We start from the raw sequence: 27,096 nt of genomic DNA, 5'->3' as shown, positions 1-27,096 counted from the left end.
CTAAGGGTTTGTTCTCTCTTAATAATACTTTAGTAGTGCCTTGTTACTTACAATTACGGGCTTGTCTTTGCTCTGTATGGGAGAGAGAATGGATAGTATGTTCCCTCTCCCCACACCCCTCTTTTAGAAAGGGTGAGGGAATGAGAGCTGGATTCCTCCAAGATCTAATGATGGAGGCCGGGAAAGTAGACTTTAGTGATACTAGACCTGAATAGTGTTCGTGTCCCTCATCGATTCTTGCGTTGGTCTGTGATAATTACAGCCTTGCCGCCCCAATCCTCCCCAGATGCTGCCACAATTCTTTGCTTTCGTGACCAGTGATAGTCTGAGAAATTCTAGAATCATTTACTTAAAAGGACTAAGCATAAAGGCCTCTCAAGGTAACAGACAAGGTAACAGAAGGCAGTTGGCTGGCCTCAGACCATGACCAGGTGACATGCATGTGTTCCATGGACCGTGGGGACCTGTGAGGAAGCAGAGGGAATATCAGACTATGTAGAAGAGAAGAGGACATCCTTGGTTTCCTTTCTTATAAGATAAAGGGATTGAGCTATCACTCAGTGATTGCTGAGATACTGAACTTTAAAGTGTTTTTGTTCATTTAAAATTATATTTTTGTTTTCTATAGTATTTTATCCAATTAGTTGACAGACTTTTGTGTAAAATATCATTTTAGAGCCTTTATTGATAATCTTGGGCTATACCTTTAAAAATAATACTTGTAAAAATCATAGCCACAGGTCTCAAATATCTGTTTATTATACTATTCCTAATGTAAGAAGTCTTGAAACATATTGTTGCATTTCTCTTTTTGGGTATTGCCATATTTTCCTTTTTAAAAAATAGAAGCTTATCAATAACCTCCAAAGGATAGTGCTTCCCGTGTTAGAATTAGAAGCAAATATAAAATCAGGAAAGGCATAATAGTTTACTCTCCTAATCATTGCATTAGAAAGTTCTTCAGGGGCCTGCCCTGTGGCCAGGTGGTTAGGTTCATGTGCTCCGCCTCTGCAGCCCATGGTTTCACTAGTTCGGATCCTGAGCACGGATATGGTACTGCTCATCAGGCCATGCTGAGGCAGCATCCTACATGCCACAACTGGAACGACCCACAACTAAAAACACACAACTGCGTACTAGGGGGCTTTGGGGAGAAAAAGGAAAAATTTAAAAAATCTTAAGTTTTTCAGCTTACAGTTTTCTAGTTGGGTTTAATATGTCACGTATGAGACTTTGTCTTTTATTCATTCATTCTACCCAGAGATTCAAGTGATGTGTCAACAGTTACACAGTTTTCTTTCTGAAAACACTGAGAAAATTTTTTCCATTTATCTGAAAGAAGGATAAATTGGAAAAGCTTAAGCAAAGGCAGAGAAAACTTAATTTTATTTTTATAGGTAACATGCAGTATCATTCCAGCTTGGATAAATTATTGCTTGTTTTTAAATTAACACTTTTTCCTGATGAATATTTTAATTGATCTTGTGAGGGTATTGCAAAAAAAGCTAATGCATCCAAATTTATTACAAGGGAAAAATAAGAATGAAACAGAAATAAACACTATTGTTGAGAGTTGGTTTATCCTGTGGAGCTCCTGAGTATAAACAGATCTTACAGTCAAGAATAAATTTGTTTATATGTTTAATATTCACTTTGCATCACTTAAAGGTGTAAAGTAAATGTTTTTTATTGGTTTATACTGTCATTAACTAAAACTCATTTTCTTTTAATTAAGGCATAGCAGGTTGATTCAATTTGCATACTTGGTAGCACAAAGTTCAAATGGCTTTAATAACTGGCTTAAAATAAATCACTGGGATAATATGTAGGAATAAGGGCTTCCCAGGTGGAGCCTCATATTCAGATCAAGTATCTGTAGAGGCGCATAGAAGTGGGTGAAAATGCTAAGGGTAGACTCCAGTTGGTGAGTTCTCTGGATTTAATTCAAAGTAATCCTAGGACAAAGAATCTAAGACAGATCCTTGGTTATTCGTTATTCATTTATTAATCCATTCTTCTATTAATAATTTAATAAGTACCTTTTAAGGTACTTACCTTCGTGGAGCTTATAGCCTACCAGGAAAAGTAGTTAGAGTGCCTAGCTAGAGCTGAGTTTTCTGGGGAGGAAAGAAAGGAAAGAGGAAACTACTATTTAGAGTAATAAGACATACCAAGTATTATACTAGTGATTTTTTTCATAGATTATCTCGTTTAGTCTTTGTGAAAGGCATACAGGGTAAATGATATTTTCCCTATTTTCATAGACGACAAGGTGCTTAATTAATCTGCCCCAAAGCACGCAGCAAGTAAGAGCTTTGGTTTGAACCAGGTCTGCGTTAACTCAATGGCCCTGTTTTTATTGGAGAAGAAATGCGAAGAGTTGAGAAATATCTAGGCAGCCATGGAATTTGAGTCCTCCAAGGTCAGGCATGAAATCTTATTATCACAGTACTCATTAGACTGGATTGTTCCGTAGGTATTCAATAAATATTAATTAAATGAATAAGAAGTTAAGCTATCTTGTCCTCCTTCCCGACAGACTGTGCCAGAAGACAAGCTGACAGGGTACACGGGTAGCTGTATTGTGTCCTATTTTTATATAGTTAGAATGATCTGGAGTTCAAGTGCAACTGATCTACTTGTTTTTACCTAACCTATGTCCAGAATGGAGCTATGGTGGCTCCTGATATAGGAAGATCATTAACATAAGGAAGAATGATTAAGAGTTTCATATTTGGGCATTTCTAAATTCATTCTGAGCGTCCTCTTCCTTACTGTCACTTTAAAGAAGTCTTGATTACCTAGATCTTTACATGAGAAATATTGAAGACAATCTTCGGTAATGAACTTTATAGAATATGTGGAAATTTTCTCCAGATAACAATTTCTTATATAAAACTCCAGTAAAGCCCAAAGCTCTATTAAAATTGTCCTTAAAAAGCATTTTTCTTCATTGAGGTAAAGTAATATCTCCGTATGAGAGGCCACACTTTGAGAATGACAAATGGTAAATGATTAGCTTGCTCCAGACACTAACTAGCAACACACTGAGACCGTGGTCTTTGGCAGCACCTGGATTGTGCCTTTGATTGTAATGAACACCGTATGTTTTAGATAACAGAGATACTGATGGCGAAAGTGACTTTATTTTTCAGTTTAAAGATGAAGGCTGTTCTCTTATCCTCTTGAATGCCATCCTACTTTTCAGGAGAATAAGCTGTAGGGTTCCCTATCAGAAGGATGTAAATTGACCTCAAGAAGCAACTTTGGATCTTCTCAAATGCCTGAATGAGTGCTTGGCAGAGGTCCAGAGTTCCATGCCGTAGAGCATGAAAGAAGGAGTTTTTGTCTTAGTATTGCTCTTGTAAAAGATCTGTTTAGAGCAGCATTACATCCTGATGGGTGCAGATAACTAAGTTAATTATCCTGTTGTGTGGAGTTACTCAGTGTCCTCGACCTGAATGCTAATCAGTGCTGCCAAGGGTGATGGTTTGGGTTTTGGCCATACAAGGATGCTGAGCCGTTCTCTCCGACAGTGATTAGTGATAGATTGGACTACTGCCTGATGGCCCCCCTGGATGGGAAAACCAACCTGTTGACATAGGGAAGACAGTTATTTGCTTATCTTTGTGGCCCAGAGAACTTACACTTTGTTCTTCCCATGAGGTTTATCACGTTACTTAAATATGAAACTAAAAGCTGCTAGGATATAGGATACACTAAGTTACACTGTTTAATATTGCAATTTAATCTGTTAGGAGTTTTATATTTACTCTTAATCCTCAAAATGTTAATACAACACACACTTTGAAGTAGCATTTATAAAGAAAGTTGTCTGCTAAGCGTAAACATAGGCAAGGCTTACAGGCAGTTATCTGTCTGTAATCAGTGGTTTTGGAAAATCTCATGTTGTTTCCAACGTTTCTCAGTAAGATAAAGCATAGTTATTATGTATTACAGTAGCGGAGCAGTTGTTATTAAACATAGTTACTGCGTTGGCTTATAGTGGGGCAGCCAACGTTTTCATGCTTGCTTGCTTCTCGCTTATGTAAGTTCATTGAGAAGAACAGGAACAGAGAGTTTGGAGAAATAGCTAGTAAAGTAGTCTCTGGTTTCAGGCCTCAGAGAATTACCCTTTAAAAAAACTCTAAGAATTGAGATCAAGCACTTAAAATAGAATCAAAATATTTCTCAAAACGAAAGTTCTTTTCCAAGAGCTCTTTTTCAATATCAATCAGATCTATCATGCTGTGTGGAATCGTAAGATAAGAATTAGGGAGAATTCCTTACACTTGGTGCAAGTTTGATTCTAAATAATTATCATCAGGCTTGAAGGTGCAAAGAAACAATATATCTGTTCTTCAGAGGCAGCTTGCACCTCTGTAATTCCTCAAAGGAAACTGTGGCTGAATCCGTTCTAATAACCTAAATTTGTCATTCTAGTGCTCCAGCCCATTATTTCACTTACTGAAATATATTAAAATTTATCATTTTTATAGATGATTTTGGTGAATAATTTGTTTGTAAAAAAATACAAAATACAACCTAATAAATTTCTCTGGCTTGTTTAAAATGCTCTCTTGTCTAGTGGGAGGAGATTGGTCTTTCAGGCACTTGTTTTAAAACAGGAATTTTGAATTGTTCACTGTCCCTCTTGCTCAGATAGGCTTAGGTTCCTGTGCCCGTGAGCTCATGATCTGTGGATTTGAAGGAAGCCTTTCCCAGTAGAGAGAGAGAGCATAATGTTAAGGATTAGGGGGGGAAGACATACAAAATGGTTATTAAATTAAACTCTTTTTTTTCCATTTTAGCAATCTTTATCACTTTATCTCATAATTTTACATATAATATGTATAGTAACCAGAGGACAGAAATATTAAGGAAAAGGATAAACTTAAGGTGGAAATTATCCGTCTAAGACATCCAAGGCAATGTGAGAGATTAGTACTAAGGCCTAATTTTTCCATGATTTGTAATACTCACCTCTTGATTTTTTGTGTAAACTTAGTTATACCATGTATTTTATTAAATTTATATTTGAATCTGGCTTAGTGTGTTCTTTGATTTAAAGGCTATCAGTAGAGGAACGTTGAAATGAAAGAGAAGTTTTTCCAATCCAAATTTTTTGGTGTGTATGCCTTTAGCCAAAAATTTCCAATTTCCACTTGCTCATAAGTTGTGATATTAACTAACAGATGCATGCAATTTAAACAGAAGACTGGACCTACTTCTCAAACTGGCAGTCGCATGCAACTGTATGCTAGAAGCCATAGAATACATGGGACATATTCCTGGAACGCAACCTTACTTAAAAATTTAAGAAAGTTATTTACTTTCAGACAAGCACAGATGAAGCAGACTGCAAAGTCTGCATTAATTGTTAGGAGGAATCACACAAGATTTTAGTGATACAGGCTGTTTGGGGCTCCCCTCCTTTACATACTGTCCTCCTCTTGCCCCAGCTCCTCTTCTCTCATTAGGATAAGTCACTGGAAAAGTTTTAGAACATCTTAAAAGACACTGCATGAGTATTAATAGGATGAATATGTTCATTTAAACTTAATATGATTATTTTAATAGAAATAGGAATCAGAAGTTTGTAAAAAAGGCCTAAAGCCCTCAGATTGTAGAAATTCACTTTTGAAAATCCAGATACCATATAAAGTATATCAAGCCCCAAGGGAAGTTTGGTCAAGATACTATATTTCAAAAGAGGATTTTTAGCCATTGAGAAATATGACTCCCATGAGGGTCAGAGAAGATGTATTGTTCTGCATTCTAGAATTTAGGATATTATGATTCTGGAGTTTCTGATTTTCCAGCGGCACTTAGTTTATTTAGGCTGAGCTGCTGTCCAGTGGAAATGGCGGCAGCTCTTTGTTGAATGTTTCGCCTGTGCCAGGCGTTGTGCACAGTGCTGTCCACTCACAGACTCACCGTGCCTTGTAAGGAATGTATTGTCTCTTTGTACAGATGAGAAAACCAAGACTCAGAGACAATAAGTGACTTGCCTAGGACCTTACAGTCAGCCAGCTTCCGAACCAGCCTTCCGTCCCAGGTCTTTCTGACTTTAGGGTAGTGTTTTTATCGTCTGCTGCCCCAGTATAGCCAACCAATTTGTTATGGTGGGAGAATTTTTATCTTGTTAGTCACTTTCATCTAAGGCTCTGTAAAGAATGAACCAAAAGTATCTAAATTTCAGTCTTCTGACCTAAAACATAATATAGCCCAGATTATTGAAGGAGCTCTCAAATTAAGCTTTCTAAATAGTTTAGATTTAACTTTGAAAAAAGGAAAGGGAAAAAAATTATATTTTGGGAATTCAAATGTAGTTCTGGTTTTCAAAAGAAGGAAGATATGATAACTGTTGAGTACTACTCATGGTGATGTGCCATCTCTGAGCAAGCTTTTTAGAGATGAGGACACTGCACTCACTGGGAACCTGCATAGATTCACTAACAAGCCAGATTTGCTTCTTGGACAGGCTCACTAGACTATTAGACCCATGAAATTCAAGACAAAACAACTAACACTGAGCATGCCACTTTGCAAGGTCATCTCTCAATATCTTACAGACAGAGCAAGATAAATAGAATTTAGATTCTAGAATACATTGCTGGATCAATAACTGGTTGAACAACTGTACCCAATAGGTGATTGATGTCTAGCTGAGGGTGTATTTCTGTAGTGTTTGACATGGCTCAGTCCTCTACCTTGTAATAATTTTTATCAAATGTCTATATAAAAGTCCTGATTATCCAAAATTTTTGTAGCAGGGAGAGAGAATGCATATCTAATGAACCCATAGCCAGAATAATAATATAAAATCATCTTAACAGGCTTCAATAGGCAGAAATGTGGAGGACTATTCTCAGGTTTAAAAACTGAAAAACAAGTGTAAATTGAGAGTGATATGATTTGAGAGTTTAAATTCATTAGATTTTATTATTAGACATTGTTACCTTTACACATAAGAAATATAGCTGTGTGAACCAAAATAAATGAATGGATTCACTTCCACTACTTATCAGTAATTCTGTGGAATATTAAAGCTTTTTTGTTGTTGTTAGTGCCATCAGGTCGATTCTGATTCCTAGTGACCCTGTGTGCAGCAGAATGGAACCCTGCCTGGTCTATTTGTGCCGTCTTCTCACCTTCCAGTTCAATATCAGACAATGCTCCGCTGCTATTCAAAGGGTTTTCATGGCCAATTTTTTCATTAGTGGGTGGCCAGGTCCTTCTTCCTAGTCTTAATCTGAAAGTTCCACTGAAACCTGTCCACCACGGGTGACCCTGCTGGTACTTGAAATACCAGTGATATAGCTTTCAGCATCACAGCAACGTGCAGCCACCACAGTATGACAACCGCCTGACAGACAGGGGGTCTGGTTGCCTGCCCAGGAAATGAACCCAGACTGTGGCAGTGAGAGCCCCAAATCTTAACCTACTAGACCATCTGGGCTGGCTATGAAAGCTTTTACCAATATTTGCATAATACTCATTCAGAGTGATACACCTCACAGATAAATTGCACCTGTATGGAATGCTTTTAACCAAATTATATTAGGTACATGTTACGAATTATGAAATACAACTAAATGAACTCATCAGAGAGTCTTATATTATGATGCTTTTGCCTAACTCCAGCCTAGTAATTCTCTCTCCTAAGTTTTCCTAATCTCTGTTTTGCAGGACATGTTTTGAAAAATTTTGTTAACTAAACGGTTACTTAGCTTTAATTGTTAGAGCCTTATGCCTTTTTAGACAGATCCTGTGGGAATTAAATGAAAATATCTCTCCTCCCCCCCCCCACGCCCCGGAATTGTGTTCTCCCACTAAAATGTAGGCTCCATGAGTTTGAGGACCTTGTTAGTCTTCATTGCCACGTTCCAAGAACCAAGTGTCTGGCACATAGCAGTTGCTTAATAAATGCTTGTTAAAGGGAATAATATCTCAGATGGTTTTGGTGAAGCACACCTACCAGATATTGACTCCATACATTACAGCTTGCTCTTAGCCCCTATGACTATCGGTGAATGGTTTGACGTTAGGCAAAAGTGAACAATTGCTGAGTAGGCCCAATGAACATGAAAACTAGCTAACTAAAGCTTGAAGTGTACCTTACATCTATTATAGGTTAGCTGTGGTAAATTACCAAGTAACAGAATGCAGAACAGATCCATTTAGTAGTCAGATGTTGTAAAATAATAAAAGTGTTGGCAATAATTACTAACTATATGCCATAATTATGTGACCATTAATAAAGAGATGGTGCATTATCACGTAAGGTGGTAGAGGAGTCAGGAGAGCAGAGCGTGGACCAGGAATCAGAGTACTCAAGTTCAAATCCTGATTCAACCATTTATTAGTTATCTGACTTTTAAAAAGTCACAGTAACCACTATAAATCTCAGTTTCTCAATTTGTAAAATGGACATAAAAATTATTTCCAGAGTTGGTTTGAGGATTAAAAGACAGAGTCCATGTAAAGAGATTAGCGTAGGGACCGGCCCGGTGGCGCAGTGGTTAAGTTCGCACGTTCCGCTTCTCGGCGGCCCAGGGTTTTCTGGTTCAGATCCTGGGTGCAAACATGGCACTGCTTGGCAAGCCATGCTGTGGCAGGCGTCCCACATATAAAGTAGAGGAAGATGGGCACGGATGTTAGCTCAGGGCCAGGTTTCCTCAGCAAAAGAAGAGGAGGATTGGCAGTAGTTAGCTCAGGGCTAATCTTCCTCAAAAAAAAAAAAAAAGAGATTAGCATAGGATCTGGCACATTTTAAGTAATAATAAAAGCAAACTATTATAAATGTAAATAAGAACTGTTTCAGCAGGGTACACCATGCATTATGGTTATCATCTCCTTTATGCAAAGATGACATTTCTTCTCAGAGAGATGTGACCCATCCCAGGCCACAGGCAGAAAGTTGGGAGCCAGCACTAGAACCCAAGTCCCCCAGCTTCAACTCCTATTTGCATTCTAGCTGTGCTACTTTCACATGATGTGAGAAGAATGCCAGAATAATGTTGAACCACAAGCCAAAGAATAGAGGGTCTGGCAGACAAATGAATAAAATAAAAGAAGGACACAGAATTGGAAAATAATATGTCCTGGCCCTTTCGCCTGTGCACAAATAGAGAATACTGAGTGTTGTCGCTGCTGTTGAATAGAGGGAGGAAGTAACTTTATTTTATAAATATTTTTAGAATTGTGATTTTGATTCAAAATTATTTTATCTATTTGTGTATATTTTGATACTGTTAAAAGACTTTTCCCTCTTGTGCATAAATCTCTCTGGACAAGCATATAAGATTGAAGAAAATTTAAATGCTCAGTGCACTTGATCACGATGGTATTTTTCTCAATTGTATACTGTCATTTGTATATGAACTGCCTTTATTTTGTTTCCACAGAAAGCCGAAGTTTCTGTTTTTGAAGTAAATATACGCTTTGTTGGTGGACTACTCTCAGCGTACTATCTGTCTGGAGAAGAGGTGAGATGAAAAGTGACATATAAAATCTGAATTATAAAGTGTCTTAAAATTACATTTTTAGAGTAAAATATGCCTTTTGTGGTATCCGTTAAATTGCATAGTTTGATGGGCCTCTAGCATATCATGAATTTCATATAATATGTACTAATTAAATGAGCACACTGGGAAGGTTTGGCAGGACATGTCAGGAAATGTTAAGCAATGCCTTTAAAAAAGCCTTGTTCCATTATGTTATGTATGGTCTGGTTACAATTACAAATTATGTGTGCCGTTGGACAAATTAAAGAGGTTTAGTGTAGTGGCAGGCTTGTGGATGAATCTTTTCTTTAAAAATTATTTTAATGTTAGTATACTGTTGGCTTAATAAAAACTTTTTAAAGTGAAGAAAGCTTGGCAGGTAAGATATAAAAATTACAGTATTTGAGAAATTGGGGGGCTAAGGGAGAAACTCACTTTCACTGAGGACCCAGTGAGAAGCGATGTAGGCCAGTGTCCCTGTGTACAGCGCTGCGGAGCTCTTCCTGGGGGAGGCTCAGTTAATTATCTGCTGCTCAGAACGAAGCAGGAATTTTTAATTGAGCTGCCTTTTATTGATAGATCTAGAAAGGATTTTTGTATCATACTCATAAAGAGTACAGAGGCTATTTTCTTGAAAGGTTTTGGACAACCTTATGAATAACCTAAATGTTCACTAAGAGTTTTTGGAATGGACCTCACCTTTAATGTTGACAGTGTTAAGAGCTCATGTCAAAGAAAAAGAGTCTCCTGTTTCAATTGCATGTCAATCAGGTTTGTGTTAGCCTCAGCATTCTGGCTGGGGGAAGAGTGGATCTTGCCTAGTGTAGTATTTCATGTATTTCTATGCTCCTTCGAAAAGATTTAAGCAGAGCAATAAATGTTTAATGAGAAAAGCTGCTTTAGCATTGTTCCTGTCTCTCAGGTACTTTTCTAGCCATCACAAAACAGCCCACATAATCTTGACATTCTCTCTCTCTCTCTTGATTTTATTTTACTATAGAGATATCGAAGTATATAGATGGCTTCTATATTCACCTCTATCTGTCCTGTTTAAGTGTTAAATTCTGTTCTTCATTGTGGACGTTGTCACCTTCTCAGCCAGAGTAGTGAGACCTTCTGGTACATTACACTTCTCTTTCCCCTTTTCCAGTCCCAATCATTTCACTTGTTTGGTTTGGTTTAGGGTGTTCTAAGCATTAAGCCAGGGAATTTATATTTCTAAAAAGTTATGTGTAAAATTAACTGATGTTATTTTAGTTAACAAGTTTCTGCTTTTAGAGTACTTGTCTTAGAGTATCCAAGCCCTGGGTGTTCTCATTGTTTTTGACGTGGCATACTTAGGAAGACCTTGGTTTTAACTTCTTCGTCATGTATGTGGAGGTGAGACCATTTGGACGAAACAAAGATTGTGTCCTTCTATAGCTGGGCTCAAATAGGACAAGCCAGCATACAAAGGAAAAATACGTATTTCTTCTAAATATGCGTTATATTTAATTAGGATACTTTTTAACTCATAACAATGTCTTATATACATATATTTGTTTCTGTATATGTGTATACTTATTATAGACATATATGTTTGTACACTATATGAATATAATACCCTAGATATTACAGTTTGCCTATAGATGATAATCAGTTGCCTAAGACCTTGTAAGGGTATTTTTTTATTCTATACTTAGCTAACTTTAGTAAACAAAGGACTACAAAGAACACTACTATTGAATATAATTATTTGTTTAGTATGTTTGCTTTGTCCTTATCCCTGTGCAAAACATGGTTTTTGTTATATCTAGATTTTCTATATGTTATTTCTATGATAAAAATTATTTAAAGTATTTCCTGTCTTATATATTTTTCTACTTGTATGGAATTTTAGTTCATAAAGATTCACCTTCTCGGCATAATTTTTGCTTAACTATTCCCCAAATGTTGGACAGTTGGGTTATTACCAGTATTGCTGTATTTTGAATAATATAGCTATAGTCAGCCAATAAACATTTGTTCTCTAAAGTGGGGTTGCGAGGTAAGAAGTGATTAGTAGTGCTAGACTACATTAACATCATCTCCTGTTTCTTCCTCCCAGTTACCCCATTGCTGACAAGTGGCTTTCATTTGACCAGTACACTCAGGGGAATTGGCTATCAGGAATGTGATCAAGGAAAATTATTTTACACCAAGTCTCTGCTTGAGCCATTTGTCTCCATATCAAAATGAAAAGTGGAGCATTCATTTAATAGAAAGAACATCAACATGACCAAATGATGAATTGGTTGGTTTCAGATTGTTGATAAAGTTCTATACTACACACTTTTATGTAGATCAAGGTATTTACTAAGATAGTCCAGGAAAATTTATCTTCCTAAATTATCTCATAGAGAGGCTAAGAATCACCATAATTCAACATTCTCATTTCATCGCTGAGGCTCAGAAGTGTTTTGAGAACATCTTACATAAGCTTGGCTCTTAAATTTATATTGTAAAAATCAAAGAGAAAGTATTACTGATTTATGATCCATGCTTCAGCAAAATTACAATTAGAAACACTGAACAATAGTCAAGAATGCCAATGGTACTCTAAACCTGCCAGAAAAACAATAAAACCATGAAATACCCATTGATAAATATTTTGATTACAGGGACATATTCAAAAACTTAAAATTTTCTACTGCAGTTAAAATATTTTGCAGTACCATTACAAAAAAAAAAGTCAAGCCACAAGATTTTCAGAATCTATATAAGAAATGCAAACAGCCGCAAGTATGGCAAACAGATAGGATTGAGATAAGATGAATGCTAACTAGGGATGATCAGTATTAAAAACAAATAAAAGGGATAACATTGCTCTAAGTTCAAGGGAAACCAGAGTCTTCACTGGAGAGAGTAAATAGCAGCAACTAGAATATCATTACCCAAAATATGTTCTACAGATCACTAGTTTCTATAGATATGGCAGGATAAATCTGTATCTGCATACATACTAAAAATAAATTCGTAAAAGGCTACATCCTATATTCTTTCTTAGAAATTCACAGTGCACAGAAAAAGAAACTGATTTAGTTTTATTTATCCCTGTGTTTTCTTCACTTACTTACCTATAACCCCCCCTCTGTTTTTTTATAAACCTGTTTTTCTGTAACCTTTGCTAATACTGAGATATAAGTGTTGTTTCCCAGGACAAATTTTGGGAAACACCACCGTGGAATAAGAGTAACTGAAGCAAAAATGATATTGAAAATTTGCAAATGCAAAACAAGACATTATAAGAGAAGATGATATGTGTAGAAAATAGTATGTATTTATTTTACAACAGAAACCAATAGCTATATTGAGCAGAAAGTGAATTTAATAAGACATAGTAATGCCACAGAATCAGAGAGAAGGCTGAAGAACAAGTTGAACTGATGGTCTCAAGTTGCCACAGAGGATCTCTATGGCCTGAAGATCACCCTGGACATCCTAGAATTAATAAACATACTCTATTTTTTTCTACCCTTATCAAGACACAAAGTCCCAGGAGAAAGAGGTCAGTTGGCAGTTTTGGTTACAAGTGGCCCCTTGGGGATCTTGGGGAATGAAAGAGAGGATATGATAGGCGTCTTCCACAGGGTTTGAGTTCAGTATCTCATGGAGACTGAGTATAGATAATTCCTGAACAGGATATCAAAACCCTATTGAAAAGGTGGGGAGAATAGATGTTTGGGAGCCAAAAAAAAAGATGTAATTCCACTATGGTGACTAAGGATGTCAGAGGAAATAGACAAATCATGTGGAAACTGATAATTTAATGATATACTTGAAAAAACTTTTCCTCATTTGAAAAACTACTTTATTCTGTAAGTTAGGAGAGAACATTTAGAACTACCAAGGTGTTTAATCCTCAAAGGAAACATTTGACTAGTATGTTTTAAGTATGTGAGCTAGAAAAACAAAAAGCCAATTCCTAGAAGCTAAAGAGATTGAGGAACTAGCTTTCAATGAAAAAAGAAAATGAGGATATCTGATCCAAATAAATAGATATAGATATATATGTATATGTTATATATATCTCTAGTGAAGATATATATATATATATATAATATTTGTTGGATATATGTAATAGATTGTTTTTTTTGAGGAAGATTAGCCCTGAGCTAACTGCTGCCGATCCTGCTCTTTTTTTTTTTTTTCGAGGAAGATTAGCTCTGAGCTAACCACTGCCAATCCTCCTCTTTTTTTGCTGAGGAAGACTGGCCCTGAGCTAACATCCATGCCCATCTTCCTCTACTTTATATGTGGGACGCCTACCACAGCATGGCTTTTGCCAAGCGGTGCCATGTCCGCACCTAGGATCCAAACCGGCGAACCCAAGGCTGCCAAGAAGCGGAATATGCAAACTTAACCACTGCGCCACCGGGCCAGCCCATCCTCTTCTTTTTGCTGAGGAAGACTGGCCCTGAGCTAACATTCGTGCCCATCTTCCTCTGCTTTATATGTGGGACGCCTGCCACAGCATGGCTTGCCAAGTGGTGCCACGTGCACACCCTGGATCCAAACCAGCAAACCTCGGGCTGCCAAAGTGGAAGGTGCACACTTAACCACTGCACCACCAGGTCAGCCCCTGTAATAGATTCTTATATTAGATCAGTTTACTCTGCTGAGATAGCCTTCATTTTGAAGACAGCAGAAGTTTTCCCCAGATTAACCTTAAGAAATCCATTGCTTCAGATACCAGTACAAAAGATTGCTGAAGAACTTACTAAAAAAGAGAAGTAGCTAATACCACTCAGTTTAAGAATATCAAGGGGAAGACAGAAAAAGGAGATTGGATTCTAGAGTGGGGAGGAGAGAATTGAGAATGTGAGTTTAGTGGTGGAAAGATCTATTTTTTTTCATAAGAGGATTCACACACTGGGGGGTTTAGAGGGCTAGAGATTAATTTTATAGAGTTTGTTTAGTGATGGATAATCATAAAAGTGTTTAGAAATCCCTTAGAAAATTAGGATGCATTATGGAATTACCTTTCAAACTCAGTGTCTGCCGCAGTCTGCTAAAGAGAGAAAGTCATCTCCCAGGCCATCCGTCTCCTGCCTCATTCTGCAAAGAAATTAAAATGACTTACAGAAAATGTGCATAATACGCACAGGGCTGTGGAAAACAGGTAATAAAGTCAGAGAATATTAAAGCCACAGGTAAGATTAACAAACAGCTGGTACAGCAACTAGGCTTTTGGCAGAAATTTGTCTTCAGGTTTCCTAGTGACCAGAGCAAAAAAAGGAGGGGAGAATTAACAGTATTTCAGGTTTTCTGTTTTTATGAACAGTAAAAATTTGATAACACAAAATAACCCACATATAATATTACCTGTATACATACTAAAGTTTCCATAAAACATGGAACTATCTAGTATAAACAACAAATAAACAACAATACACTTGGATCCACAAGAAATACATTAGCACCCCTCTCCCCAAATCCTACCTAAATTGTAACAGTTGGCCTCAGATTTATCCTGTTCTCTCAAATATATGAAAGGTAGTTTAATTATGGTCTCTAATAAAGTTGATTCGAATCTAGAAAGCAGAGACATCAACAGAAGGCATAATTGAAAGAAAATGACAGAAATTTTTAAAAAAAAATCACAGTACCTCAAGATCAAAATATAATATATTAAGCCTATACAATGAATAAATAACAGATTTGAGCAAGGCAATTAAAAGAGAGACTTGGAATAATAGCACAATGAAACAGAAAATTTACTTAATCAAATTCTTGACCAATATTTACTGTGTTACAGACAATGAGAATTTTTCCGTAAAATACCTATACAATGCCACAATCAGAATATAACATTGGATCGGCCGGCCCAGTGGTGCAACGGTTAAGTTTGCATGTTCTGCTTCAGCTGCCTGGGGTTCACCGGTTCGGATCCCAGGTGCAGACCTGTGCACTGCTTGTCAAGCCATGCTGTGGCAGGCATCCCACATATAAAGTAGAGGAAGATGGGCATGGATGTTAGCTCAGGGCCAATCTTCCTCAGCAAAAAGAGGAGGATTGGCAGCAGATGTTATCTCAGGGCTAATCTTCCTCAAAAAAAAATATATGTATATAAGATTGGAAACATATGATACACATATTTAAAATGGTGAAACCACATGAAAATTTTAAAATAATCTCTTAAATAGCTAGATCAGAGAATGAATCTATAATATTAAAATGGCTATTTAACAAACAACCAAAGTATAATCATCCCTTTAAATTCTGTGGAAAATGGCCAAAGTTGTACTAGAGAAATACATAGTTCTAAATGTCTATATTGTAAAAAAATTACTATATGAGTAACTAAGTCTATATTTTATTAATTAGAAAAAAGAAAATAGAAATAAGAAAAGTTAGAATATAAGTAGATTTTAAAATGAGGAAAAAGGCTGGACTTACAGAGCTTCTTCTCCCTCCTGCTCATCAGTATTCTCACTGAGAAGAGTTTTCTGAGAAAGAATGTGGTAACAGGAAGAGCCATGTTATTCATCTGTTAAGCAACAGAGCTGTTTGATGAGGGTGAGTTTGAGGGGTGCCCTCAGCAGGAAGGCTCTCACAGGTGTGTGTTGGCAAAGTGGCGTGTTGACATGGTGGTGGTCAGGATGGGAGTGACCCAGATAAAGCAGTGAGGGATGTGTCCACAGACACAGTCACGCCTTGGGAGAGCTGAGTATCTCCTCAGTAGGTGTTGGTTGTGTTCCTGTCACATGCTGGACACTCTTCTTTGCTGTGAGATATTCTTGAGAACAGAATCCCCTCAAATCCCTGCACTTGTGGAGCTTATCTTTTAGTGAGGAAATGTAACTCTCATAAACCAAAACTGGGAAGAAACAGACCTGTAAGAAAAAAAGGTGTGTGCTTTGGTTAGTTTTAGCTTTGGTGTGACAGGACAGTTACGCAGGCCGAAAACTGACTCAGAGATGTCTGTCTGACCTGACCCTTATACTTCCAGCATCTTCCCTCCTCCCTCAGTTCTCCACTTGAACACTAAATAAAGGTGTAATCGTGTCACACAGCCCTTCTTGCAAACCTCCACCAGTCCCTGTGGCCTTAAAAGTTGAGTCTCTTTGATGTGGTGTACAGAGCCTTCATCATCTGGCCTGAGCTCACCTCTTCTGGTTTTGTTCATTACCCCTCTCACACACCTTCTCTCCAACTACGATGGGCTTTTTCCCCCCAAATGCCCTAAGCACATCTGTGTGCTTTTTATATCCACATTCCCTCCACCAAGAATGGCTTTCACCTTGCTCCTTCCACCTGCCCCCAACCCAGACATGCCCCTCAGTGAGACCCTCCCTGACTGTACTGCCCACACCACCCCCACTCCTGCTAGGCGGAGTCAGGCACTTCCTTCATTGCATTCTCTGCATATGCTACTTTTACAGCTTGTCATTTATGGGTCTCTGCGTCGTCTTACCTCCTCACCCCCTTTTCCCCAGTAGAATTTGTACAACTCAAAAAAAGGAGTAAGTTTCCACTGTTTTTATATCCCATGGCTTAGCCCTGTGTGCCTAGCGCTAGAAAATGTTTAGTAAATGATTGTTGACTAAACCTTTATTAGATTGTCTGTGGCCTTTATTTTTTATTTTTTTTTTTATTTTTTTATTTATTTTTTTTTTTTTAAAGATTTTATTTTTTTCCTTTTTCTCCCCAAAGCCCCTCCGGTACATAGTTGTATATTCTTTGTTGTGGGTCCTTCTAGTTGTGGTATGTGGGACGCTGCCTCAGCGTGGTTTGATGAGCAGTGCCATGTCCGCGCCCAGGATTCGAACCAACGAAACACTGGGCCGCCTGCAGCGGAGCGCGCGAACTTAACCACTCGGCCACGGGGCCAGCCCGGGCCTTTATTTTTTAAAACCCCAACAGAAAATTCTTCCAATAGCTTTTCAAATAAAACCTGTACATTGATAACATAAATAAGCAATTGGCCCTGAAGGCTTGAGGTAGAAGATGGAGAGGGAGAAAATATTACGTAATAAGGGGATTGAAAATATGCCTGATCTCTAACCCCCTGTATAAGCCCCTGCAACTCCACCCCACTCCCCACCTCCACCCCCTCTCCCCACCTCCACCCCCTCTCCCCACCTCCACCCCACTCCCCACCTCCACCCCATCTCCCCTCCTCAACCCCCTCTGCCCACCTCCACCCCCTCTCCCCACCTCCACCCCCTCTCCCCACCTCCACCCCCTCTCCCAACCCCAGCAGAACAGCTTCCTTTTTATCTGTTCTATAGGTGCTAGTTCTCTAAAGAGAAAGTTTTGACCACCGGTGAGCTAGAGACTATATCTAAACTTAAATCATAACTAAATATGGCAGATTACTTATTGTGGACCTTTTAAATAGAATTAACGTTAGTTAGAGCATTTTCTGAAATTTTAGACCTAAGATGAAATTATAAAAGGTAAATGTGAGAGAAGTTCTACAACATATGTTTCTTTAATTTGAGGAAACTATCCAGCTAAAACATTCTAAACCATTTAATGACACATTTATGGTAATTTCCTGGAAAGGAACAATTTTAATCATATTTGTTAAATGGTATTGACTGTGTCCTAATGTATTTGTCCCTATGATTTCTTAGAGGTTTAGATCCATCCGTCCATAGACTTTATTAATTTACTATTAGCATTCATTATTGAAATTTTTATGAATATAATATTCTGAATAGCTATTTTCACTTAAAAGGTTTAATTTAGTAAAACATGATATTAGAGATAAGTAATTTTGCTTATATTTGTGATTAAATTTCCATGGTTAATGAGTTAACAGCTGTCACATATTGAATATTTCGTTGTGATTGGAAGTTTAATTTGTACTTTAAAGGGGACCTAGGAGTGTATGGAATTGATTCTAAAATAATATACATTTTAGTCAAATGAAATTACTATCTTTCTTGGTCCTGGAGTGAATTACAGAAATCATACCAACTTCTTAACTCAGGTTTGTTATATGCATCTCTCTCTATATAAACCTTTATCCTGTATTTGAAAGTGTTTTCAAAAGCACGGAAGTTTTATCAGCTATAAGAACTTTGTCTCAGCAATTCATAAAAGTCGTTCTACAGTTTACTAATAATTCCAACTCCTAAATTTATTCATGCTCATGTATAAATGGCAGAAGCTGGTCTAGCGTTCCATCTGGTTGATAGAGATGGTAGACCAAACAAGAGCGTTTGGTGCCGAAAGGAAAGAGAAAGTCAGAAAATTAATTTGTTTCTTAATGAAATATTTGTCTCCCTTTTAGTTCAGCACAGCCCTTTGCCCATCGTTGGCAGACTGCAGATTCACGTCAGTGAGAAGAGACCTAGGTTATGATGCAGTAATAACCTCAAAATCTCAGTGGTTTAAAACAATGTACTCGGCACAATCTGTATTCTGCCAGAGTCACATGCTCTGCCCATGACTCTGCTTCTCATCATCGGCCCTCCAGAGCCCAGACCAATAGGTCTTTTCCAGCCATCTGGGTTATTTCCAGCTGCCAAGGCAGGACTTGGGGTTAGGGGGAAGAGGGTGGCAAAAGAGGACCTGCAAAATCACACACTGGCTTTTAACGCGTCTATTGGAAAGGCATCTGTTCGTTCAGCTCACATCTCATTGGCCAGAGCAAGTCACATGGCCACTGTAACTTAAAGGGTTGGGGGAAGGGATGCAGTGTTACCAGCATATGTCCAGGAGGAAAATTTCATGAACAACGTTAATGACTGCCATAGTGTCCACCGACGTGGGTTAAACTGTATAGCTTTCTCCACTGCCAAGAGTAGCAGAAGATAGGAATTTGTGAGAAGAGAGAACTTCCTCAAGGCTTCCCAAGCTGGAATCAGTCTGGAAGGAAAAGCCTTCCACCCTGTGGCACCCAGATAGTAAGTGGAGAGTCATGCCCTGGCACAGGAATACATGTCTTCACTAACTTTTCCAATAGAAGGCTACTCCTCCAGCACTTGTCTACAAAGTTTCTGCTTCCCCAAGAAGTATCTTCTCCTTTAAGCTTCTCCCCTTGCCTTCCAAATTTCAGACAGTAAAGTTGACAAACAGATGCAAACCACCTTATAAAAAAGGAATGCCAGGGGCTGGCCCTGTGGCATAGTGCTTAAGTCCACACACTCCGTGTCGGTGGCCCAGGGTTCACGGGCCAGATCCCAGGCTCAGACCTACACATCACTCATCAAGCCATGCTGTGGCAGTGCCCCACATACAAAGAAGAGGAAGATTGGCACAGATGTTAGCTCAGGGCCAATCTTCCTCACTTAAAAGAAAAGGGGGGTGTCTGGTACCACCATGGCAGTTGTCTGATTGCAGGGGCCAGTCATTGCTCTTTGGCAGCACCCTACTGTGTTGACCCAACATCAAGAATTTGGTGCTTTTCCTTTGACCACTTTCTCTTTAAGTGTTCCCTAGGCAAGTCACTTCTCATTCTACAAAAGCCTAATGAAAGAGATGAGGTAATATGTTTATATTTAGATTTATGTTGAATCATTTCATAATTCACACTCTGTTAAAACCAACACTTCAAATCATTTTTATTGCCTGAATCATATTGACGTGGATTTCTAATACTAGATTTGTGTGTGTGTTTTAAACAGAAGTTGTATTTTTCCAGGAATATTCCCATGTATTCATTCTCTTTGAAATTGTGGTGTCCTTTAGAAGGGTTTCATGAGGGAGCTATAACAGGGAATTTAAAATTTAATAGGGCTGGTAGAAAATTCCTCAGAATTGTGATAATTTACCATCTGGTGAGTTTATTTATTTCGTGAGTCAGCAGATGCTTATTGAATACCTGCTTTGAGGCACCACACTTGGTGCTGCAGAAACAATGAACAACAGATACACAGTCCCCGCTGGCAAATGTTAATTCATTAGGTTTCACAACAACCCTATAAAGTAGGAGTAGGTATTATATTTATCTTAATTTTATGGAGGAAAAAACAGCAGCAAGAGTTAAGTAAGTTGCCTAAGGGCATGCAAACTGGCAGAGCTGGGCTTGAAACTTGGGCATTCTGGCCACAAGACACTGAGTAACAGCTAGACATGAGGCATCTCAAACACAGAATATAGATGTACGCCGTAGGCCTGAACTCATGAGTCATCAACAGCTAAATGATACTTGAAGGGATAGAAGGGCATGGGGCTGCCCAGAGCATAGATAGACTGAGAAAAGAGGGCCTTAAGTTTTAGGCATTGGTGGAGAGAAGGAGCCAGAAAAGGAGACTGAGAAGTGGTGGTCCCAGAAGTAGGAGGACAACCAGTAGAATGTGATTATCACAGAAGCCAAGGGAAATACAGCGTTTTGGAAAATGAAGGGGTATTCAGTTGTGTCAAAGGCTGCTGGTAGAGCAGGTTGTATAAGGACTGAAAAGTGTCTTTGGGATGTAGGAATGTGGAGGCCACGGATGACTTTACTGAGAGTATTTTTGGTAGGGTATTAGCTTAGAATCCAAATTGGGTTTTTTTGTTTGTTTTTTGTGAGGAAGTTTCACCCCAAGCTAAAATCTGTTTCTAATCCTCCCCCTTTTTTTGCTTGAGAAAGATTAGCCCTGAGCTAATGTCTGGCCAGTCTTCCTCTATTTTGTACGTGGGATGCCTCCACAGCACGGCTAATGAGTGGAATAGGTCCTCACCTGGGATCCAAACCCGTGAACCTGGGCCACTGAAATGGAGCATGTGGAACTTTAACCACTTGGCAATGGGGCTAGCCCCCCAAATTACTTTTGATTGAAGAGAAGGTCTTTAAGAAAGTGGAGGAGGGTGGGATTCAGAGGACAGATGGCCTCAGAGAGTGTCCTTCCTTCATTGTAGTATGAGAGAGTGGAGGAGAAAATGGCCACATATGTCGGTGATTTGGTAGATGTGATGGAGATATGAGATAATTACCATTTCATGCTTCCTGTTAACTATATGAAGTAGAAAACAAAGGCATCTGCTGAGACTCAGCAGGAGAAAGCAGACATTTGAGATGCATGTGTATAATTTAAAATTGTCATTATAGAGAGGATTGATTAGAAAAACATGGTAGAGTTTCTGGACAGTGTCTAGGTTGGTGGCCATGAATTGATGGTGGCATCAGTGCTCCCAGGTGTATGATATTTCTTTCTCCAGCAGTGTTCAGCAGTTCAGATACAAGCATGGAGAAGGTAGTTGGTTGGTTTTAGTTGTGTTTTGCTAGCCAGATGTAACAGAGACAAAGAAATGCGTGGATTCTAAGATACTGGCAAAAATTTTGTTGAAATTGTAGACCATGAAGTCCAAGATGAGTATAAAACAGTAAGAAGAAAAGCAGGTGAATGATGGTTAGAAAGAAAATGGACTGGTTAACTTGCCTGAAGTTCAGCTGAAGTAGAAAATGAGTAGTAGCCGTAATTTAGCAGGTGACTGGAAGCTCTGAAAGGTAAGACTATGGAGTTGGATGCATGAATAAGATACTTAAAAATTGGGGCAGTTTTGAGTGAGGTCATAATCCAGAATAACATCATGAGACTGAGAGGTTAAGGAGGGATTTGTCAGACTCTATCTGCATGGCTGACTAGGCAATACATTTTAATTGAAAAAATATAATGTAAAAATTGGTCTTTGAAAAAAACCACCAAGCATCAGTGAACTTATTTTTAAATTTGCTAAGATATAAACACTGTTTACATAATATTCATAAATCTGTATGAAAATAGGTACTGAGAAAAGTCACTGCGTAAACAAAAAAGAGAAAGAGTCACGCAATATGAAATTTAAGTATAAGATTATTGGACAAACATTCACGACTCTAGAGCCTTAAGACGTTAGCACAGATGATTAGAGTTGGCACTGGAAATGGAAACAGAACGCATATTAGCTGATTAGTTGGATTTAATGCAGCTATACCTATGCAGAGCTGTTTCTTTTAAACTGTAACTAAATGAAATTTTACCTGTGATAAATGTAGTAAATTTGATCATAGTGATGTGAATTTATTTTGGATTTTTAAAAAAATTGTCTTATCTAGTGTATGAAACTATCATTTGATTTACAAAAATTTGCTTTCATTAAAATTTTTATGGTTTGATAATTAGGTACTATCTTAGTCCATTGGGGTGGCTATAACAGAATAGCATTGACTGGATAGCTTATAAACAACATTTATATCTCCAAATTCTGGAGCCTGAGAAGTCCAAGATCAAGGCTCTAGAACATGCAGTGTGTGTTGAGAACGAACTTCCAGGTTCACAGACAGGCATCTTCTCGATATGTTCTCACATGATCAGAAGGATGACAGAGCTTTCTGGAGTCTCTTTTATAAGGCCACTAATCCCATTCACGAGGGCTCCATCCTCTTGACCAATCAACTCCCATGGCCCTACCTACAAATACCATCACATTGGGGATTAGGAGTTAACATAGGAATTTTGGGGGGACACAAACATTCAGTTAGTAGCAGGTGCCTTCTAAAGTAAGTCCTCTAAAGATTTCATTTACAGTGCTTTCTTACGTTCACTTTTTTATGATGTCAATTGATAGTTTGTGTGTTTCTGTTAAGTTTTTTTCTTTAAAAGATTTGAGAAAATATTTCATCGACAAATCTTAGGGTTAACCATTCTAGTAACTGAATCCTTTTCTGTTACTTTATGAAGTGCACCTCCAAGAGAGATCTGCTGATATGTCTGAATATGCCACGATTAATTTTGCATTTGAAAGTGTACAGTTCATCCTATAATTTAACTGAAAATTCTTTTACCTTGATCGTAAAATAAACCTAAGCCTTGAGGCTAATGTTTGTTTTTAACTTAATGATCTTCAATTTTATTTGCGGTATCCACTTCCTCTAAAGCAGTACAAATAGTGATTAATTCTAGGGTCCTGCAAAGTGAGGACATCCAAGGGCTTTAATGGTATAGGCATAGAGTGCAAGAATTTTTTCACAGCTCTTTTTTGTTTTGTTTTTCATTCCTCTTGTTGGGTAGAAGGTTAGAATTAGAGCAGATACGCAAAAGAAAATGTCACCTTTGTCTTACAGGTACCATTTGATTGTTGCATTTACTTCTTTAATCTTGTTTTAACAGATTTTTAAAGTTCTTGATGTAATAATAGCCACAATTGTTCTAATTTGCAAATCACTGCTAACTTCCATGTTTCAATTCTTATGGCTAACTTGGTCTTATGATTATTAAACAGTGGCTCCCTACTTTAGTCTTCTCTCATGAATTTCCTCTAGTCAGGTAGAAAGTACACTTATTATTCAATTTTGGCCTAACTGTTATTTCAGATAACACCTATAACAGTTATGTTGAGTTTCTGCTATCTAATCTTTTTGACTATCTATTACTGTCTAATGCTTTATGACTAAGCTTAAACTAATACTAACCAACCCGGAGTTTAACGCTGAAGAATTAGTTATAGTGGACCTTAACGCTCTATCATCTCGTCATGTGTGCAATTATTAACATGTTTAGTTGTTCATGATTCATAGCTTTATTCAGCAAATATTATGTGCCATCTATTAATACTTTGAGCATCTATTACATGCCAAGTGGTGTTCTTGTCTCTGGAGGATTCAGTGATAAACAGATTCAACAGAACGCCTGCTCTCATGAAATGTACATGCTAGTAAGATAAAATGTTAAATAAGTTCACAGGATAATCTCAGAAACCAGTAAGTGCTGTGAAGGAAATACATAATCGTTTGATAGAGTGATAGAGAGAAGGGTAGGAAGATGAAGACCACTTTAGGTGGAACTGGAGCCAAGATCTGAATGACATCATTGAAGATTTGGAGAAAATAACATTCTGAACAGAGGAACTCAAGAGTTGAGTTCATGGTAGATTTCTCTTTGGGAGAAAGAGGAGGGGAAGTGGAGGAAGAAAACAGCAGTGGTGATAATGGTGATACTAAGACCATTTTAAAAATTTTTATTCATTTTTATTTATTTATTTTGATGAGGAAGATTGCCCTGAGCTAACATCTGCTGCCAATCCTCCTCTTTTTGCTGAGGAAGACTATCCCTGAGCTAACATCCGTGCCCATCTTCCTCTACTTTATATGTGGGATGCCTACCACAGCGTGGCTTCATAAGGAGCATGTGGGTCCACGCCCGGGATCCAAACCTGTGAACCCCAGGCTGCCAAAGCAGAGTGTGAGAACTTAATCACTACGCTACCAGGCCGGCCCCTAAGACCGTTATTTGAGGGTTTATTGTATGCCAGGTATACAGTATCAGTACTGGGGAAATTGCATAATCTCCCTGTTGTAGATATAATGAAGCTCTATGCAGCAGATTCCTGAGACACACAGGAAGTGACAGAACTGGGATTAGACCCTGCTTTGTCTGCACCATGACCCTGCCCACATATTATTCCCAAACCAGTTACCACGGTTAGTACCACAATCTTTCTTTCTTATTTACTTGCTCATCAGTTTGACAGCTAAACCTCATATAATGAGCTAGCAGCAATCTTCTATAACCCGTGAAACCTTCCACTTCCGGATCAACAAAGAATAATTAACATATGGTTTTTAACTCAATAATTCAGCTATGGTGTGAAAACTAAACTATGATACGTTCATAACACTTGTGAGTTTATAACAGGTTTTTATTGAAGTTGTATTTGAAATTATTTATTCATTGCATTCATGTCTTTTTCCAAAACAGAGACAAAGTTCTCCTTGAATTTTTCCAAATAATTCTTTACATTGTAAGCATCCTCATTTTCCCTCTCCATGTTTTTATTCTTCATTCCCTCATCCTCTTCATCTATAGAATAAAATGCTTCTTATTGTCCGGTGAGTACATGTAGCAGAATCCTTGCAATATGTATATATAAAACATCCATGTCATTTTAGCATTAATCTCTCTTTTTATTCTGAATTAGTGTCTGATACAGTTCAGAATGTTGATAAAATTTGTATATACTTTTTGTGTGGCATTGTAATGATTAAGGTATACATTTAACTTTTTCTTTATAAGTAAACCATGTTGAGGATGGTAGTAATTGAGAGCACTGAATAATGTAGATGTACGCAATTTAGAAAAAAAAAGTATTTTCAATTTTTGAATATTTTCTGATAAATATGGCAAAAAGGTAGTATCTCATCATTTCAAATGAAACTAAAATATTTTGGCTTTATTAACAGACATAAACTGTGAAGGTTTACCAATACAGTTGGAATGCTTTTATGTAATTAGAGAATTCCAAACAGGATTTAGAAATAGCTCATAAATCTATCATATGTTGACAGCACTTTAATGAATTTCTTCTGATCTTGAATAAAACTTTGGAACCCGGTTGCCTATTTGTTTTTTTATATTTTATTCACTTAGACAAAAACAAGGAAAGCACAGATTTATTGAAATATATCATAAAAGTAACTGCAAAAAAATGATTAAAATCTACTTTTAATAGTCATTCAAGATTGCAGTGAACCAACATTTTATAGTATGTTTTCTTTTAATTATGTTAACTGTTGTCAAAAGACAACACTCAAAACCAGGGCCCCTAAAATTAGATCCTGGGGCCTGGTATTCCACTGGGAGTTTTTCTTGGGGGTCCATCCCATTGTGGAATTTCAAGAGGCCACCTGAAAGAATGGAGTTTAGTTAGTGCTCAGATACATAGGCAGTTCCCACACTTTCAAGGATTACCAGTCTCATTTCACCACTGCCTGTTGTTGGACTTTCTACTAGTTTTATTTATCCATTCAAGGCTTTCCCCGCAAGTCCAGGCAGATGCAGAACAGTCATTTACTTTCTTTGTAAATACTCAAAGTAAAATACCAACACTTTGACACCCCACCCCATCCCCACCTCCATCTTGGCTTCTTTTCCTATAAAAGACCATGTTAATACCCAATTGGTTGAGTAGGGTAAAAATTCACTCCGACGTTGCTGAAGGGAATGTAATTTGATACAATTGCTCTGAAAAGCTATTAGGTACTATGTATGTAAGAGGATCCTTAATAAAGGTATTTATATAGCTCCAGTTATTCCACATTGGGGAATCTATCCAAAGGAAATTAACCAAAAGGTAATCATATTATGCCTAAGGCAGTGAATGAATATATTTTATATACTCAGTAAATAGGAGACATCTCAAGTATTCAACAGGAAGAGAATGGTGGAGCAGGTCATGGAATGCCCATAATGGCATATTGTACAACCATTAAAATGTATGCTTGTTAATTTATTTAATAGCATGAACAAGTATCGATATCATAAATAAAGCAAGACACAAAATTTCATGTATAATATGATTTCGGCTATGGAAAACAAAGAGAATAACTCCATAGAAAACTGTTCCTAAATATAAACAATATTTGCTTCTGGTTGGTACATGATCTTCCCCTGCCTCTTTGCTTTTCTGTAGTTATCAGATTTTCCATAGTGAACTAGTCATAATCTTATGATCAGAAAAGTATTAAAGGAAAATTGCAATAAACTTGGAAAAATGTCATTACCAAACTTTTGCCCCTACACTGGCTCAAGATTCAGTTCACTTATTCTAGCCTTTCCTACGATTTAAATTTTTTAAACTTTTCTTGCAAGAATCCAGCCTGTAAAGTCTTGAAAGTCACCTTTTTCTCTTTCTGACATCTGTTTCATAAAGAAAA

The 27,096-nt window shown here is 37.6% G+C and overlaps 1 protein-coding gene across 4 annotated transcripts in view; it reads left to right on the top strand.

The window, feature by feature from the left end:
• The window catches only part of MAN1A1 (mannosidase alpha class 1A member 1), a 162,877-nt gene that overhangs the window by 46,705 nt on the left and 89,076 nt on the right, over nt 1-27,096 (top strand). For all 4 annotated transcript variants that reach the window (XM_023650991.2, XM_023650993.2, XM_023650992.2 and 1 more), the window contains exon 5: nt 9,411-9,491. In XM_023650991.2, coding sequence (XP_023506759.2) covers nt 9,411-9,491 — 81 coding nt within the window. The remainder of the gene's footprint in view (nt 1-9,410; nt 9,492-27,096) is intronic.

This window comes from Equus caballus, chromosome 10 (assembly GCF_041296265.1).
Source record: "Equus caballus isolate H_3958 breed thoroughbred chromosome 10, TB-T2T, whole genome shotgun sequence".
In the NCBI taxonomy this organism is placed as follows: Eukaryota; Metazoa; Chordata; class Mammalia; order Perissodactyla; family Equidae; genus Equus; species Equus caballus.
The sequence above is the reverse complement of the archived record's forward strand: the minus strand, read 5'-3'. Positions and strand labels throughout refer to the sequence as shown.